General features: G+C 67.9%; 6 protein-coding genes across 6 annotated transcripts; 4 read left to right on the forward strand and 2 right to left on the reverse strand.

Moving 5' to 3' along the window:
• Positions 1 to 573: 573 nt before the first annotated feature.
• On the reverse strand, positions 574 to 2005 carry EMIHUDRAFT_452714 (glycosyltransferase, family 2; the record flags this gene model as incomplete). The annotated part of the gene is made up of 4 exons (XM_005762578.1): positions 1265 to 2005; positions 1155 to 1188; positions 991 to 1073; positions 574 to 795 (listed from the first exon to the last, which is right to left on the reverse strand). The coding sequence occupies exons 1-4, from the start codon at positions 1949 to 1951 to the stop codon at positions 574 to 576; spliced, it is 1026 nt and encodes a 341-aa protein (XP_005762635.1). The 5' UTR covers positions 1952 to 2005.
• A 3-nt stretch (positions 2006 to 2008) lies between these two features.
• EMIHUDRAFT_215869 (hypothetical protein) lies at positions 2009 to 4396 on the reverse strand (the record flags this gene model as incomplete). Its single annotated transcript, XM_005762579.1, has 6 exons — positions 2009 to 2033; positions 2218 to 2481; positions 2759 to 2796; positions 2989 to 3174; positions 3472 to 3642; positions 3713 to 4396. The coding sequence occupies 6 exons, from the start codon at positions 4394 to 4396 to the stop codon at positions 2009 to 2011; spliced, it is 1368 nt and encodes a 455-aa protein (XP_005762636.1).
• Positions 4397 to 4474: 78 nt separating this feature from the next.
• EMIHUDRAFT_215870 (hypothetical protein) lies at positions 4475 to 8729 on the forward strand (the record flags this gene model as incomplete). Its single annotated transcript, XM_005762580.1, has 6 exons — positions 4475 to 4488; positions 4563 to 4597; positions 4826 to 4853; positions 6730 to 6820; positions 7322 to 8461; positions 8715 to 8729. 6 exons carry the CDS (start codon positions 4475 to 4477, stop codon positions 8727 to 8729), a joined length of 1323 nt encoding a protein of 440 aa, XP_005762637.1.
• A 329-nt stretch (positions 8730 to 9058) lies between these two features.
• Positions 9059 to 10648, forward strand: EMIHUDRAFT_215871 (hypothetical protein; the record flags this gene model as incomplete). The annotated part of the gene is made up of 4 exons (XM_005762581.1): positions 9059 to 9091; positions 9303 to 9344; positions 9416 to 10102; positions 10265 to 10648. 4 exons carry the CDS (start codon positions 9059 to 9061, stop codon positions 10646 to 10648), a joined length of 1146 nt encoding a protein of 381 aa, XP_005762638.1.
• A 372-nt stretch (positions 10649 to 11020) lies between these two features.
• On the forward strand, positions 11021 to 12132 carry EMIHUDRAFT_452715 (hypothetical protein; the record flags this gene model as incomplete). The annotated part of the gene is made up of 2 exons (XM_005762582.1): positions 11021 to 11770; positions 11811 to 12132. One exon carries the CDS (start codon positions 11021 to 11023, stop codon positions 11750 to 11752), a length of 732 nt encoding a protein of 243 aa, XP_005762639.1. The 3' UTR covers positions 11753 to 11770; positions 11811 to 12132.
• A 169-nt stretch (positions 12133 to 12301) lies between these two features.
• Positions 12302 to 13839, forward strand: EMIHUDRAFT_215873 (hypothetical protein; the record flags this gene model as incomplete). The annotated part of the gene is made up of 4 exons (XM_005762583.1): positions 12302 to 12345; positions 12753 to 13068; positions 13141 to 13320; positions 13801 to 13839. The coding sequence occupies 4 exons, from the start codon at positions 12302 to 12304 to the stop codon at positions 13837 to 13839; spliced, it is 579 nt and encodes a 192-aa protein (XP_005762640.1).
• Positions 13840 to 15897: the final 2058 nt, after the last annotated feature.

Below are 15897 nucleotides of genomic sequence, written 5' to 3' on the forward strand. Positions count from 1 at the left end.
GCCTCCTCGGCGGCGCTAGCAGCGGAGGCGGCGGCCGCGGCGGCGGCGGCGGCGACGGCCGCGGCGGCGCTGCTGCTTTCCGCGGTGGCGGCCTCCCCGACCGATCCGCTCTTAGGCGTGGTTTGGAACTCGGCCTCGCCTGGAGTGAGGATGCCTCCCACCCACGCGCAGCACTGGTGCGGGAGCATGCCGGCGGCGACGACCGCCGCCGGTACGACCCGCAGGAGGAGGAGGGGCGCGAGCAGGAATGCGCCGGCGGGCGAGCGGCGGCGGAGCGGCTCCGAGTAGCGGCGGCCGAGCGCGACGCACGCGATGAGGGTCGAGGCGGCCATGTGGATCATCACGGGCGCGAGGTAGACGAGCGCCGGGTAAAACTCGTCCGGCGCGGCGACGAAGAGGCCGAGGTACTCGAGCCAGGGCGCGGCGATCTGCCAGGACATCCAGAGAGGCCACTGGGCGGAGAGGCACATGTGGTAGACAAGGTGCGCCTGCAGGGAGGGGGGTCCGAGGGACGGAGGGCTCCGCGGAGAGGAGAAGGAGAGGCGCGGGCCCGGCCGCCAGGAGGAAGGCGGTCTAAGGCGGGCTGCGCGCCTTCTTCAGCGCGGCGCAGCGGTAGCCGCAGATCAGCTGCCTGCCGTGCAGCCGGATCAGCTGCGCCCACCCGAACGTCCACCGGCGCTGCTGCGCGCGGTACGCCTCGACAGTCGCGGGCAACTCGGCCGGCACGGGCACCTCGGCGAAGGCGGTGCGGTAGCCGGCAAACAGGATGCGGAAGGAGAGCTCGCAATCCTCCACCTGCTCCGTGGGCCGGGTGGGCTGCCTCCCGCCTCCCCCCCCCCCCCTCTCTCTGTTTCTCTCCTTCTTCCTCCCTCTCTCTCTCTGCCGCCTCTCTCTCTCCCTCTCCCTGCCCCCTCTCTCTCTCCCTCTCTCTGCCGCCTCTCTTGCCTCTCTGCTGCCGGGCGGGCGGGCGGGCGGGAGAGGGCCGCGCGCCAAGCTCGCGGCGCGCCAGCCGCCCGCCGCCTCGATGGCGGAAGCGCGCCACACGCCGGCGGTGCCCGTGAAGTTGACGAAGCCTAGGGGCGGTTCCGGGAGGCTGCTGCGGAGGCTCTCTCTCTCTCTCGCCGCGCCGCGGGCGTGAGCGGCGGACGGCTCGCCGACAATGGCCGAGCGCCACACCATTTGAGCAGCCTACGGCGGGGGAGAGGGCCGCTTGGGGGGGGGGGAGCGGCGTCGCGCGACGGGCGGCGCTTTCCCGGCGGCGCGCGTGGTGGTCGTCCAGCGAGAGGGACTGCGAGAGCGTGAGCAGCGAGTCTAGCGCGTTGAGGTGCGCCCACTGGCCCTGCACCAGCGCAAGGTCGCCGAGCGGCTCGCCAGCGCGCGAGTAGAAGCGAGGGACGGTGCGGTGGAGAAAGTCGTCGTCCGGCACGAAGTCGGCGTCGAACATCGCCAGAAACTCGGCGCTCGTCCGCTTCCGTCCTAGCTCGAGCGCGCCAGCCTTGTACCCGTCCCGCCTCTCGCGCCGGATGACGGAGCAGCGCACGCCGCGCGCACGCCACGCCGCCGCCGTCTCGTCGACCAGCGCGGCGACCAGCCGATCCGTAGAGTCGTCGAGCACCTGCACCTCGAACGCCTCTCGCGGCCAGCGCAGGCTGCACGCGGCGCCGATTGAGCGGGCCGCCACCGCACGCTCGTTGTACATCGGAAGCTGCACGCACACAGTCGGAGTCGGAACCGGGAGCGGCAGCAGCGAGCTCTCATGCTCCGCCACGGAGCCGCACAGGGAGCGCCATACCGAGATGCCGCAGAAGCCGAGCCGCTCGACCAGCCCGAAGACAATGAAGAGGACGATCAGCGTGTAGATGGTGTGCGCAAAGCCCGAGATCATGGCGAGCGTCCAGTATGGCAGCCCATGGTGCGTCAGCACCCCGAATAGCAGCGCATCCGAACTCATTCGCTCCCTCTGCAGCGGCAACGACGTGGTTTCACACAAACACGGATCGATACAGACTCAATATCCCAGCTCGCGCCGGACTCTGCGCCGCCGCCGCCGAAAACCGTGAATTCTTCTTTTGTACTTTTGAAAAATACCCGTGCCTAGTGTGTGCGTGCGAGGGAGTTGTGTTGTAAAACTCTTTTCTCTAGGCAAGGGCTCTCTAACGCGTGGACTCAGGGGGGGGGGGGGGCGACGAGGGGCGAGGACCACGAGGCTACTCGCACTGCGTCTCGACCGACGGCGTGGCCCTGCGCGCGCGCTCCTGCGCCCTTGTCAGCAGCCACTTGTCGAGCGCGTCCCACCCGCCCCGCACACGCGACCAGCCGTAGCGGCGCAGCACGCCCCGCAGCGCCGAGAGCCAGCCAGACCAGCGCGCCTCGCGCCGCCGCGGACCAGTGACGCGAGGCCGAGCCATCGCGATCTGCAGCGCGACGTCCAAGTCCGCCTCGAGCCGCGGTGCCGCGTCCGCAATCCCGCCGAGCATGTCTCTGCGAGGGGGCAGGGGGGCAGAGAGCGGGGGTCGGCACGGGCAGGGGTGGGCTGCCCTCTCTCTGCGCCGAGGCGCACCGCTGCAGGCGGTCGCGCTGGGCGGGCGACGGAGGAGGTGGCCACGGCGGCCACCTCGGGGCGGGCAGCCGGCCGCGCCAGAGCCAGTGGAAAGGCGAGGCGCGCTCCGCCGGCGCTGCCGGTGCCGCCGGCCAAGCAGAGGCAGCCGACGGCGGCGGCAGCGGCGGAGAGATGGAGGCCGGGCGCCAGCTGCACCACATCACAGAGGCTGTCAGCAGGACGGCGACGCAGACTCCCTTGCTCGCGAAGGAGGGCTGCGGCGGCGGTCTCGACGGCGGCGGCGGCGGCGGCGGCGGCTCCTGCGGCTGCTCCTGCGGCCGATCCTGCTGCTGCGGCTCCGGTTCCGGTGGCAACGACGGTGTCGGTGATGTCGTTTGCGGGCTAGCCGCCGGGGACAGAGACGGCGGTGGGACGGGAGAGAAACGCACAGATGATTGCCCGGGCTCGAGCTTGCGCCTCGCTGGCTTGTGCCGAGTCGTGTGCTCGACGCCCTCGCGCTGTTGGGCTGACGCGAGCGCGTCCTTGAACCGCGACACTCGGCCCAAGTCTGCCGTCTCATCCTCAAGGTGCTCGTCAGATCCTTCTGTCGGGCGGCGCAGCAGAGTCTCGGCCTCCTTGAGCCAGGGCGGCGTGCGACTGGTGGCTTCAGCTGCCTCGGGTTTGGTCACCGCTCGGATGAGGCGGCGCGGCGTGCTCGGGCGGAGGCGCCGTGCGGCATCGTCCGGAGAGGAGGGCTTGCGTGGCGGCGGCGCGGGGATGCGAGACGTCATCTTGCCGCCTGGGGCAAGCGCCAATCTTCGGCCCGGCCCCGCGACAGTTGCAGTGTGTGGAGGCGGGGAAGAAGAAGAAATGCGCGCCGAAGAAAACGAAGCCGACAAAAAAAAAGACAACCCTCCTACATGCAGTCATACCCACAGCGCCAGCAGCGCCATCAACGAGAAGCCCAGAAGGAGCATCAGCATGCTGCCACACACGTGCTCCGCCTTGGCGAGCTCGCGCTGCGCCACCTCTATCAGGCCGACGTGCAGAAAGGTGCCGGCGGCGACGGCGGTTAGCGCCCCGGTGAGCGCATTGTCCGCCACCTGCGAGGGAGGTGGGAGGCGGCTGAGCCGTTGTATAGCGCGAGCCGTTCGAGGCACCACGCGCGCGCACCGTTGTGAGCGCAGTCCCAAGCATCACTCCTGTCGGCGTCGTGACGGAGAAGGCGAGCATCCAGCAGGCAATCGTGCGTCTAGACACGGCCAGATGCCTCACGAAGCTGGCGCCCAGGGCAAAGGCCGCGAAGGCCTTGTGGGCGAGGATGCTGATGAAGATGGCCCACGCCGTCTGATCGCTCACGCCCAGCGACAGCCCGGCCATCAGCGAGTGGAAGGAGAGCGCGCTGAAGAGGATGATCGACGGGATCAGCCCGGAGCTGAGGAGCGGCACCACCTCCTCGCCTGGCGCGTGGTCGGCGGGCTCGGCCTCGTCTTCGTCGGAGAGCCTTACCGGCGCCGGGGCGGTGCCCCGCTTCGCAATCGCTCGCGTGGTCAGCTGGTCGATGATCAGCATCGCCAGCATGCCCAGGCTGCACAGCAGCGGCGCCACGGGGTAGTCTATCCCCATTGCGTCGGAGAGAGCCTCAGTCGCATCCGGGAGCAGGTGGCAGAAGCCCGCCGCTATGAACACACCGCCGCTGAACGCCACGCCAAGCTCGAGTGCCGATGACTGCCCGGTTCCGAGACACAGGGGGAGCGTGCTCCCACCGAGGCCCGTCAAGAAGATTACTGCCGAGCGGGAGGCATTGAGCGCCCATGGTGGTGGAGCTTGGGCGGCCGCCCAGCGAGGCTGGGACATCCAAGCGGCGTCGGGAGTGGCGGCGGCTAGTGAGTCGCGCAGAAAAAAAAAATAGAGCGTGGCTAGGGTTGCGCAGCTATGAACAGGAGCGAGTTCGCGCTGCGCTAGGCTCAGACGGCGAGTTCGCGCCGCGCTAGGCTCAGACGGCGAGTTCGCGCTGCGCTAGGCTCCGCGAGTTCGCGCTGCGGGCTTCGTTCGCCGGTGCTCCAGGTGCAGCAGCCAGTTGCTCTGCTCTACGGCAACATTCCCCCTTTGATCGCTCCTCGCAACTACAGAGAAGGGAGAAAGAAGAATTTTACAACGCTGGAGAAAAAGAATCTTACAACAAAACTCCCTCGCACAACACTGGGCCCACCCCTAAAGAAAGAAAGAAAACAGACACGCCAAACGAGGGATGGGACGAGGACAGGGTCCCACCTGCACGAGCAGGATTTTGGAAGAACGATCAGGGGGACAGGTGGGGCTCTCCTGCTCCTGACAAGGGACACGACAGGCTCGCCCCTCCCTTGGCTTCGCTGTTTTCTTCTTTCTTTTTAAAAAACACTGGGCACGGGACTGGCGCGCACTGGCACTAACAGAAATTGAGGGCCCAATATGCCTGGAGCTTGCAAGCCCAGCGGCGGCGATCCTGCCGGGGCGCCGCTGCTCGGGCAGCGCGTCGTGCTCGGCGGCCTCTCTTCCCGCCCCGAGCTCAACGGGCAGCGGGGCGTGGCGCGGAGCTTCGAGGGCGGGCGGTACGCTGTGGCGCTCGAGGGCGGCGGCGAGAGCGTGCGGGTGCGGCCCGGTAATCTGTCGCCGGCTGCGGTGGAGCGGGCGTCGAGCGGTGCCGCGGCAGCCCCGGACGAGTTCATCGCAGCAGCGGAGCGTGGCGAGGAGAAGGCGGTGCTGGCGTGGCTTGAGGGCGGCGGGCGGGCCGACGCGACGTACGAGAGAGGTGACGTGAGAGGCATCACGTTGCTGATGGGCGCCGCCAGCAACGGCCACGAGCGGGTGGTCGAGCTGCTGATACGGCACGGGGCGAAGGTCAACCTGCAGAACAGCTTCGGTGGCACCGCGCTGCCGGCCGCCGCCCAGGAAGGCCACGAGTGGGTGGTCGAGCTGTTGCTGCAGCACGGCGCGGAGATCAACCTGCAGAGCAGCAACGGCGCCACCGCGCTGATGCTCGCCGCCCGCAGCGGCCACGAGCGGTTGGTCGACTTGCTGATTCAGCACGGCGCTGAGATCAACCTGCAGAGTAGCAACGGCTTTACCGCGCTGATCGGCGCCGCCGCCTTCGACCGCCCGGCCGTCGTGCGGCGCTTGCTGCGGGCGGGCGCAGACACGGCAGCGCGCAATGCGAGCGGCAAGACGGCGCTGCAGATGGCCAAGGCGAAGGGCCACGCCGAGTGCGTCGAGGCCTTCAAGAAGCACGTCCAGGAGTCGGTCGTGGCGGGACGGCCCACGGCGACGGCAGCCGGCGGCGAAGGCGCAGGCGGCGTTCCCCCCGGCGGCGCTTCTTCGGCTGGATCGAGAGTCGCGAGGACGCTATCTCCAGCGGCGGCGGCGGGGCGGGCGTCGAGCGGTGTCGTGGCAGTCTCCGATGCGATCGTGGCAGCGGCTGCGCGAGGCGAGGAGGAGGCGGTGCTGGCGTGGCTCGACAGTGGCGGGCGGGTCAACGCGACGTACGAGAGACGAGGCGTGAGCGGCCTCACGCTGCTGATGGGCGCCGCCAACAACGGCCACGAGCGGGTGGTCGAGCTGCTGCTACGGCACGGCGCTGAGGTCAACCTGCAGAGTAGCAACGGCTTCACCGCGCTGATGCTCGCCGCCTGCAGCGGCCACGAGCGGGTGGTCGAGTTGCTGCTGCAGCACGGCGCTGAGATCAACAAGCAGGGCAGCAACGGCGGCACCACGCTGATGAGCGCCGCCCGCAATGGCCACGAGCGGGTGGTGGAGCTGCTGCTGCGGCACGGCGCGGAGATCAACCTGCAGAACAGCGACGGCGACACCGCGCTGATGCTCGCCGCCCTCTTCAACCGCCCCGCCGTCGTGCGGCGCTTGCTGCGGGCGGGCGCAGATGCTGCGGCGCGCATTGTTGACGGCAAGACGGCCCTGCAGGTGGCCAAGGGGCAGGGCAACGCCGAGTGCGTGCGCACCCTCGAGGAGCACTCGTCGACCGCAGCAGAGGCTGAGGGGGAGGCGGCGGTCGCAGAATCAGCCGAACAGGCCGCGGCGGCCGCACGCGAGGCGGCAGCGGCTGCGGAGGCGGCGGAGCCGCGCAATGCTGCCGAGGCGGCGCTGCGCGAGGCGGTTGAGGCGTGCGAGCGAGGCGACGCCGATCTCGAGGCGCTCAGGGCGGCGATCAACGCAAACACCGAAGCCGCCGACGGCTCGGAGGCGTTGCGGGCGGCGCGGCGGCTGCGCGACGAGCTGGCGGAGCGAAAGGTCCGCGAGGCCAGGGCGCTGAAGCGGCAGCGGCAGAAGAAGGAGAAGGCGGCGGCGGCGGCAGCGCGGGCGGCGGAGCGGGCGGCGGAGCAGGCGGAGGAGGCGCGGGCGGCTGCGGCGGCGCGAGTGGCGGAGGAAGCGGATCGGGTGGTAGCAGAGGCTGCGGCGGCGCGGGCGGCGGAGGAGGCGGAGGCGGCGTCGCGCGCAAGGGAGGAGGCAGAGGCGAGGGCAAGGGAGGAGGCGGCAAGGGAGAGGGAGGAGGCGAGGATGAGGGCGGAGGCGGCGGAGGTGGCGGCGGCGGAGGCAGCGGCGGAGGCGGCGGCTGTAGAGGCGGCAGTGGTGGCCGTGGCGGCGGCGGAGGCTCAAGAGGCGGCGGCAGCGGCAGCGGCAGCGGCGGCAGCGGCGGCGGCGGCGAGTGTCGCCGCCATCGCCGCCGCCGCCGCGCCGCCCGCCGCCGTCCCTCTCGACGAGCTCACCGCGGCGACCGACGGCTTTGCCGAGGCGCGCAAGGTGGGCGAGGGAGGCTTCGGACGTGTCTACCGTTGCGACGCGCTGCCGTCGCTTCCGCGCGTCGCTTGCGGGTTCGCCGTCAAGACGGCGCTGGTCGGTGTCGGCGCCCAAGGCCTCGCCGAGCTGCAGAGCGAGGTGCGCACGCTCAGCGCGGCGTGCCACCGGTCCCTGCTCCCTCTGCTCGGCGTCTGCTTGGCGCCGGCGAGAGCGTGCCTCGTCTACCCCCTCTGCCGCGGCGGCAGCCTCGAGGACCGCCTCTACCGCGCTCCAGCCGCACTGCAGCGGCTCCGCATGCTCGGCTTCGAGACGCCTCCGCCGCTCTCCTCCGCCGCACGGCTCCGCGTGCTGCGCGACGCCGCGAGAGCGCTGCACTACTTGCACACGCTCTCGCCCATGATCCTGCACCGCGACGTCTCGGCGGGCAACATCCTGCTCGACGAGCGCGGCAACGGCTACCTCGCCGACGTGGGCCTCGCGCGCGCGGCAGAGGCGACGGCCAGCGGCAGCCAGCAGGTCTCGCACCTGTCGACGCAGCGTATCTTTGGCAAGCCTGGCTACATGGACTCGATCATAACGCACGACGGTCAGGCTTCGCAGCTCACCGATGGCTTTGCGCTCGGCATCACGCTGCTCGTCGCCCTGACCGGCCGCGGCGCTCTCGGCTTGCTCAACGCGTGCGACGATGCGCTTGAGGAGCCCGACACGGCGGAGAGCATCGCGGCGGCCGACGCGGGCTGGTCGGCGGCGCAGGCCGCGGAGCTGATGCGGCTCGTGGTTGGGCTGGCATACGAGCGGAAGAGAAAGCGGATGCCGCTCGCAGAGGCGCTGCCGCGGCTGGAGGCGCTAGTCGAAGCGGCGGGGGAGGTGGAGGAGACGGCTGGGGCCGAGGAGCGCTTGTGTGACCTCTGCTACGACGCGCCGCGCTCGGTCCGCTTCGCGTGCGGCCACGCGCTGTACTGCGAGACGTGTGCGCCGCGCGTGCTGGAGCGCGACAGCAACTGCCCGGCCTGCCGCCAGCCGGCGCTGCCCATCGCCGCAACTGGGCGGCTGGTGGCGGAGCAGGCGACGTTTGTCCACCAGCCGCCCTCGCGCACCGTGCCCCAGGCTCAGCCCGTGGGCGGCACGGAGGCGGTCGGTGGGCGAGGGGGACGCGGTGGGCGGGGCGGGCGGGGTGGGCGGGGTGGGCGGGGTGGGCGGGGTGGGCGGGGTGGGCGTGGGAGGCCACGGGACGAGGGGCGTGGCGCTGGTGGCTCGTAGCTAGTTTACAGTACTACGTCGACCGATGTGGACACGGAAACTCGCCCTCACAGCTCACTGCACACGTGGCCCTGCTGCGTGCTGGGGAGAGCTCTCAGTCACCCGTGCTGGCCGCTGGCTAGAGTAGTGGTACGCCGTGTAAAGTTATAGCGGTATGATATCAGTGACAGTGTGGCGAACACGCACAACACTCCGCGCTTGATGCTTGGCGACTGCGGGTGGCGGGAAAGCAGTGAGACTAGGCGGTGTGAGGTGAAGCCACGCTACCAGCGCTTGGCCACATCGTCCTTGAGACGATGTACTCTGTTGTTGTGCAGCACTTCTCCGGATCGGGGATCGCTGGCAGGAGCGTGAACAGCGTAAGGTTTTTGCTCTTGCCTTCCCTGCACCCTGGGACCCCGTGTTGCATGTCTGACTGAGACTGTCACTGTGCGATTTCGGGGCCTGGGGTTGTGCGTTTATGTGAATCGCATGTCTGCATCAGACGTGTCATCCGTCCCGATCGTGACCAACCAAAGCCACCCCTCTTCTCAGATCAGTGCTTGCACCGATCCTGAATCCTCTGCCGCTCCCAGCCGTGCTCGCCGAGCCTCCGCCGCCTCCACCTCCGCCTTCAATCTCAATGTCCCACCCCCCTGCGCGCGGGCCTTCTAGGCCCGCGGGTAGTCTCCCCCATCCCCAGGGCCTCCAGGGCTCGCACCTCAACCTCTCATAGACCAGCGCAAAGCGCCATGGACGTATTTTTGTCAAAAACATGGTCTGTGAAAAAAAAACGATGTCCCTCTCCTCCCCGATTCCCACCCTCCGCCCGACTTCATCGCCGCAAAGGCCGTCCTCGAGGGCTGGCAGCGCGCGTACGAGCGGGCGGACGAGGCGACCCTCGGCGTAGCGGTCAGTGCCCTCGCGCGACTCGCCTGCAACTCTGACGGCGGCGCAGGCTTCAACTCTGGCCTTCGCTCGGCGCTCGGCTCCTTCCTCGCTGGCTTCGCGGCCCTCTGCCTTGAGGAGTCGCTCTCCGTCGAGCAGCGTCTGCAGCGTGCCGGCATCGAGAGGCTCTTGGGCGCTGCCCTTTCTCCTCCCGTGCACGCCGGCCCGGACGCGCATGGCGGGGCGAGCCTCCGCGCGACGCTCCTCTCGTGTGCGGCCGAGCTGACGCGGCGAGGCTCGGCGAGCGGCGGCGAGGCCCGGCTGGTCCCCAAGATGGTGCGCATGGCCACAATTCCCTCCGGCGCCTCTGAAAGCAGCCGCGTCGAGATGGCGTGGCGGCTTCAGGAGGTCTCGCAGCCAGTCTGCGCGGCCGCGAGGCAGCGGCTCGAGGAGGAGTTCGACAGCTCTTCCCGGCTCGGCTCCATCCGGCTGCTGCACGCGCTCTGGGAGGAGTTCGCGGCGGCGGCGGCTCCCGAGGGCGAGCAAGACGCGCAGCAGCAGGGTGGCTGGAGGAAGGCCCTCGCCGCGCTCGGAGGGTCGGTGATGAACGCCGCGGTGGGCGCCTGCATGTACGACGCAGTCGGCAAGGTTCGCCTCGCCGCGACGCGGCTGCTGCTCGCCGTCGCTCCCCACCTCCCTCCCGAGGAGGTGCTCAAGATGGCGCTCGTCAAGGCGCGGGAGAGATGATGCGAGAGGGATGGGCCCATAGCGTAATCCTCTCATAATGGAGAAGCTGCACCTTACCCTCAGGCGCGGGACCGCGACCGCGAGACACGGCGTGTCGCGTTCCGTGTCGTCGCCCTCTTCACGGGCGAGCCCGACGCAGAGCTGCCGCCATCGCTCTGCGACCCGGACGCAGTGGCGATGCTGGTGGAGCGTGCGAGGAACGGCGCCGGAAGCACCGATGAGATGTGTGGGCTTGCGGCACGCGTCTTCTGGAGCTTCGTGATCTCGCACGTGCCCGACCCTGCGTCGGCGCTCGTCAAGCTGCGGGTCGCGGAGAGGATCTCCCTCTACGAGCCGCTGCTGCGAGAGAGGGCGAGCGAGCTCTTCGGCGCGCAGTTCGATGACGCAATGCTGGCGCCGGGAGACGACGGCGAGCAGGACGACGGCGACTTTGCCGACCCTCCGTGATGCGCGCGCCTCGAGGCACGTTCTGGACAGGATCGGCGCAAGATGGATCGTCAGAGAGAGAGTTCTTCTCTTCTATTGTCAGTGACGCGCCCCCGAGGGCGCTCCGCGATTTCTCAGCAAAGTCCACACACACAGCAACGAGGCTCGCCGCTACCTAGGCTCCGCCGTTGCGACATGGATCATCGCAGAGAGGCTTGCGCACCGCGAGCCTTTGCGCGGGGGCGAGAGATTGAGAGGTTTGAATTCTCCAGGTGTCGGAAGCACTTGGAGCACTTGGAGTGCAGTCAGCAACCGCACGTCCGGCTGATTAGTTTTTTTTTAAGAAGCGCCGCCGTGCTGCGCCGCAGTGATAGCCAGGAGTTAAAGAGAAAGATGCAGATCGAAAACGGCGCCATCGCGGCGGCCCGGGACGAGGCGGTGGCCGGCATGAACCGCCTCTTCGCCAAGGTCGACCGCGACGTCTGCGCCGCGCTGGTGCCCGTGCAGGCCCGTGCGAAGGAGCTCGACGCGCAAATCATCGAGGCTCAAGAGCAGCTCGAGCACGTTCAGCGTGAGCGAGAGCGCTACCTGGAGCGCTTCAAGAGCCTCACGCTCTGCTTCAATGGAACCCGCCACATGTCCTCTCTCGGATCGGCGCACGACGTCGAAGAGGGGCTGGGCGCGCCGGAGCAGCCTCCCGAGGTGGACGGCCGCGCGACATCCACAGAGGCGTCGGAGATGGCCGGCGACATTGGAACGCTCGACGATCGCAGCCCGGCAAAGCAGGGCACGCCCCGCATCGGCGATTCCCCGCTCCCCATCCGCCGGGCCGAGCCTGAGGCGCCGGCTGCAGTCGAACCGTGCACGCCAGCCAGCAAGGACCCGCCTGCGTCCGAGCGCTCGAACCCGCCGACGCTCATCCCCAGTGCTGCCCGCTCGCCGCCAGATGGCCTCGCCTCCACCCCGGCGGCGGGGACGAAGCGTCCTCTGGAGCCATCAACGGAGCTTTCTGCAAAGCAAGGCGTTGGTCGCTCGATCTTCACCACCCCCTCTCCCGCCGCTTGCGGCGGATCGGAGCCGTTCGAGATCGTTGGGCCCGCCCGCTCGGTCCCTCCGGTGGTTTGAAGCAAGCGTTGCGACAGTTCTCGGGTTTACCATGGCTTGGCACGTTGCGTTCCGGTTTGGCGCTCTTCGCCGTGTCGTTGGCTCGCGCATCTCTTTGCCGAGAGGAAAGGGCAGTGCACGATCGTACTGTGCTCTGAGCGAGGGGTGCAGCAGACGGCGTGCGCTGACTGGTGTGTGGCACACAGAGACCACCGCTCGTTTGCGCGTCTCCGCCCCGGCGTGCGGAGTCCGAGGCGAGAGAGCGCGCGCCGCCGGCCGCGCGGTCGCACACTTTGACTTACTTACTCCATACTGACTCGCCTTCCGCAACCCGCAAGTTTCTGTGTGTCCCGGCAGCGTGTGAGAGAAAGAACGAAAGCGGAAGAAGGCAAGCTGTACGCTGTGGTTGAGGACGACGAGCTGAGGTCGAAAGCGCAAAGCCGGAAAGGCCGGCTCGCTCGGTTCCCCAGGGGACCGTGGCGACGACCGTCCTCGGACTGGCTCGCGAACGAGCTGGCCGAGCACGGAGAGATCGATGCGGCATACCGCGACCGCATAGTGATGCACCTGATGACGGCCGCCGGCGCCTCGGCGCCGGCCGACGCCGTGTTCAGGTTCAAGGCTGGCGAGACGATGCGGACCTCTCGCCCGACCTCCGCGTCGGGCGAGGACGACGACGAGCCACGAGGACGCCGACCGCTCCGAGCAGTATTCCGACGACGGGAGGGAGGGTGTCCGACTAGCTGGCCTCACCCATATCTTACCCCTTCTCCCCCCCTCCTCCGACCCCCAAGGCTAGATGGAGTAGTCAGATGTAGATTCTGCCCCACCCCTTCACCCTCGCGCCTCGCTGCTTGGTGTTTCTGAACGCAGTCGTCCACGCTGTGGGGGTTGTGTGTGGGTCCTGTGTCTGGGAGGGAGGGAGTGGGGTGCAGGTTGCTCACCCACGGCACCGGGCCGGTGCTTGCACTTTGAATGCCGTGGGGCTCCTGCCCGAGAAGCACGCGCCGTGCAACCGCAGCGGCGTCATTGGAGAGCATCTGCGCACGCACGTGGGGTGCGTGCACCACGGTGACGTTGCGGAGCGAGCGTGCGCCGCTCCTCAATGTCGCGCTCCTCGTGCACGCACCGACGACGACGCCCCGCCCACGGACTGGCTGGCCGAGCTGCCCCCGGAGCTGCAGCTTCGCATCCTCGAGGGCGTCGACGACTTCTCCGACTGCGCTGTCTTCAGCCTCGCGTCGCCGCGCCTCGGCCTCCTCGCCCTGCGCAGCGGCCTGGCGCGCTTCAAGGACCCGCTCTTCGCCGTGGCGATGCGGCGGCTGCTTCCCCAGCGGGTAGCCGTGCGCCGCTCGCCTCGCCTCGCCGCATCCGCACCCACTACCATCCCACCCTCGCCTCTGTCCGAGGCCATCCTGCGCAAATACGCCGCCGACCGCCGCGCCAGCGCCGACCACTTCCCGTGGATTGCGAGGGTGAGCCCGGCGCTCTGCCTCTCATCGGAAGTGGAGGGTGCTGGTGACAGCCGCAGCGAGTTCTGGCAATTGCGGTGCGGCGAAGAGAGTGGCGCAAAGCTGCGGTTAGACTCGGTTCGTTCACGGTTCACGGTTCGCGGCGGGTGTCGCGGGAGGAGTCGGTTCACGGATCACGGTTCATGGACTCGGGGTGGGGGCTAGTCGGTTCACGGACCTATCACGGTTCGGGGTTCACGGACTCGGGGCGGGGGCTAGTTGGTTCACGGTTCACGGTTCACGATTCCGGCGTGAACTGAGAGGCCCCCTGCCCTTGGGTGTCTGTCTGCCTCTTTCTATCTCTCTTCGCAGTCCCTCGCCGATTCTCGCTGCAACCTTCATGCCACCTCGCGGTCGTCCCACTCTCGTCGTTCTCCCTCTTGTCGCTTCCTCCTCTGTCGCGTCGCTCTCAACCTCTCACAGACCTCCGCACAGCGTTATAGGTATTTTCTTCTCCTGTGTTAGTGCCAGTGCGCGCCAGTCCCGTGCCCAGTGTCGTGCGAGGAAGTTTTGGGGCACTTGGAGCACTTGGAGTGCAGTCAGTAACCTCACATCCAGGGCCGGGGAGCTAAGAAGCGCACCCAGCGGGCTGGATGATCGGCTCGGGTTACGGGCTAGAGAGCCCTAGGCCTAGCCCTGGGGGGGTGCGCGTTCGCAGGGAAAGGGCCGTAAAGTAAACACAGGTCTCCCTGCGCGAGCGCGGGTGGCCGCCTCCCCGCCCTTGGCCGCCGGACGGACGACCGGACCGCGGCTTGGCGCGGCGAGCGAGGCCGACCACGGGGATGGGGGCCGGTGAGGATGGATAGCGTTCGTGTTGTTGGGCTCATGAACGGGAGGGCGGCACCCCCCGGTGGCGCTCCGGCCGGTGTGCGCTTGGGCACGTGGAGTTGGATTCGGTTACTTTGCTGGTATGGTATCTGTGGATAAATGGAGTATGTACTTTCACCTTGGGGTGTTCACGACCACTTGCGGTCATTACGCACTTGTGCGTTCACGCCCCTTGCGGCGATCGTTTCACAGTCCCATCAACTGTTCAAGGAAAACTAAAATTACGCCAACCCCCCCTCTTGACTAATTCTCGGGCTATGCCAGCCCTCTTGTGGCTTCGACGCACACGCTACTTCCGCCACAGAGTCTAGGACAGGTCCATTAAGACTTTTCAGTCGTGGGGGTGGCTTCTTTATTCCTTTCCGGTTTTATCATGACCTACCACAACCACGTCCGCCGTGGGTGGTTGCCACAACCACGTTCGCCGTGGTCCCGTTCGACTAGCGTCGTGGTTCGACTCTATGAGTCGCTGGTTCGATCATGAGTTGCCACAAGCACGCCCGACGTGGTTGTGGTTGCCACGCCCGTTCCCCCTGGTTCGTCAAGCGCCCGCCGTTCAAGTTCGGCGATTCCTGTTCATGGGGGAGCGGGGTTGATTACCCGTGTGTAGGTGTGAACGGGGATGTGCCACCCTGAGAACGAGCAGTCTCCGAGGGTTAGTTCTGCGCTTTGGGTGTCCCCTAGCGGCGGAACGCCCCCTCTACTCGGAGCTAGTAAACACCAGACAATCTCTCTCTCTCTAACACCAGACACGAGCATGACGTACACTCTCACCCGACATCGCCACTCAGGGCTCCTCCGCGATGCTGGCTGGAATTCTTCTCCGCTTTGGGGTGTACTTGAAGGCGGTAAAAAGAGTTTGCATTGCAGGTAGGTAGGTAGGTAGTAAGGTGAAGAACAGCCAGGCTCGGACTGGACACCAACGCGGTATGGGTGGACGCTAGACAGATGATGACGACACGCACGAGCGACACACAGACACAAACAAGCTCACAAGACACACAGCCAGCTGGCTGCCACACACCCTGAGTCGGCGTACACATAACTCAGGGCCACATCCTCCCTGTCGCCCCCCCCAGCACGCCACGGTGCCAAGGGCACAAACAAGGGCACAACTCAAACAACAGACGACAGGAAGTGATATGTGAGGCTAGAGCAGTCTGCTCCACCTCTAGCAATCTCACCGGCCGGCAAGGCACGGACGAGACCGTATGTGGGGTCTAGTGAGGTGTCTATGGACGCGCTCCTCACGGGCTAGCTGCCTGCGGCTAGCCCTATCTCGCACTCACGGGCAGTGACAATTCAATGGGTGAGTGTTTGCGAGCAGAGGCGCGTGGGCTAAATCTAGGCCGCACGTCGTGGCACTATGACGAAGTAGACGTGCGGCCGCAGCGCGCCCGCCGCAGGCTCGGCGGTGCGCGCGTGTTAGCGACAAAGTTGCGGGTGGAGCCATGCCCGACTTTTCGAAGGTGAGGCCTCTGCGACGAGTGCCAGCCGCGCTGCGGAGCCACGCCCTTCGAGCCGCGTCCCGTCAGCACTGTCCCCGAGTGGTCCCGCCTCAGCGGCACACACTCTCGACCAGGACAGTCCCGCCAACGGAAACGTGTCGCGCGCCGGCGACGATTGCGGCGTGCTCATTGTGAAGCCAAGATGGCACGACCACCGCCCTGCTTCGCAGACCGGGCAAGGAGGGGCCTGCTCCCGTTCCGCGAGGAACAGGAGGTCTCCCCCCCTCCCCCGGCCTGAGCATCGGCGGATGGAAGGCAGCCCCGTGAGTCGAGGGCGGCGCGACCATTGCTGCTCTCCAAAAACCAGAGGCCCGGTAAG

Source organism: Emiliania huxleyi (genome assembly GCF_000372725.1).
Source record: "Emiliania huxleyi CCMP1516 unplaced genomic scaffold EMIHUscaffold_67, whole genome shotgun sequence".
Taxonomy (NCBI): Eukaryota; Haptophyta; order Isochrysidales; family Noelaerhabdaceae; genus Emiliania; species Emiliania huxleyi.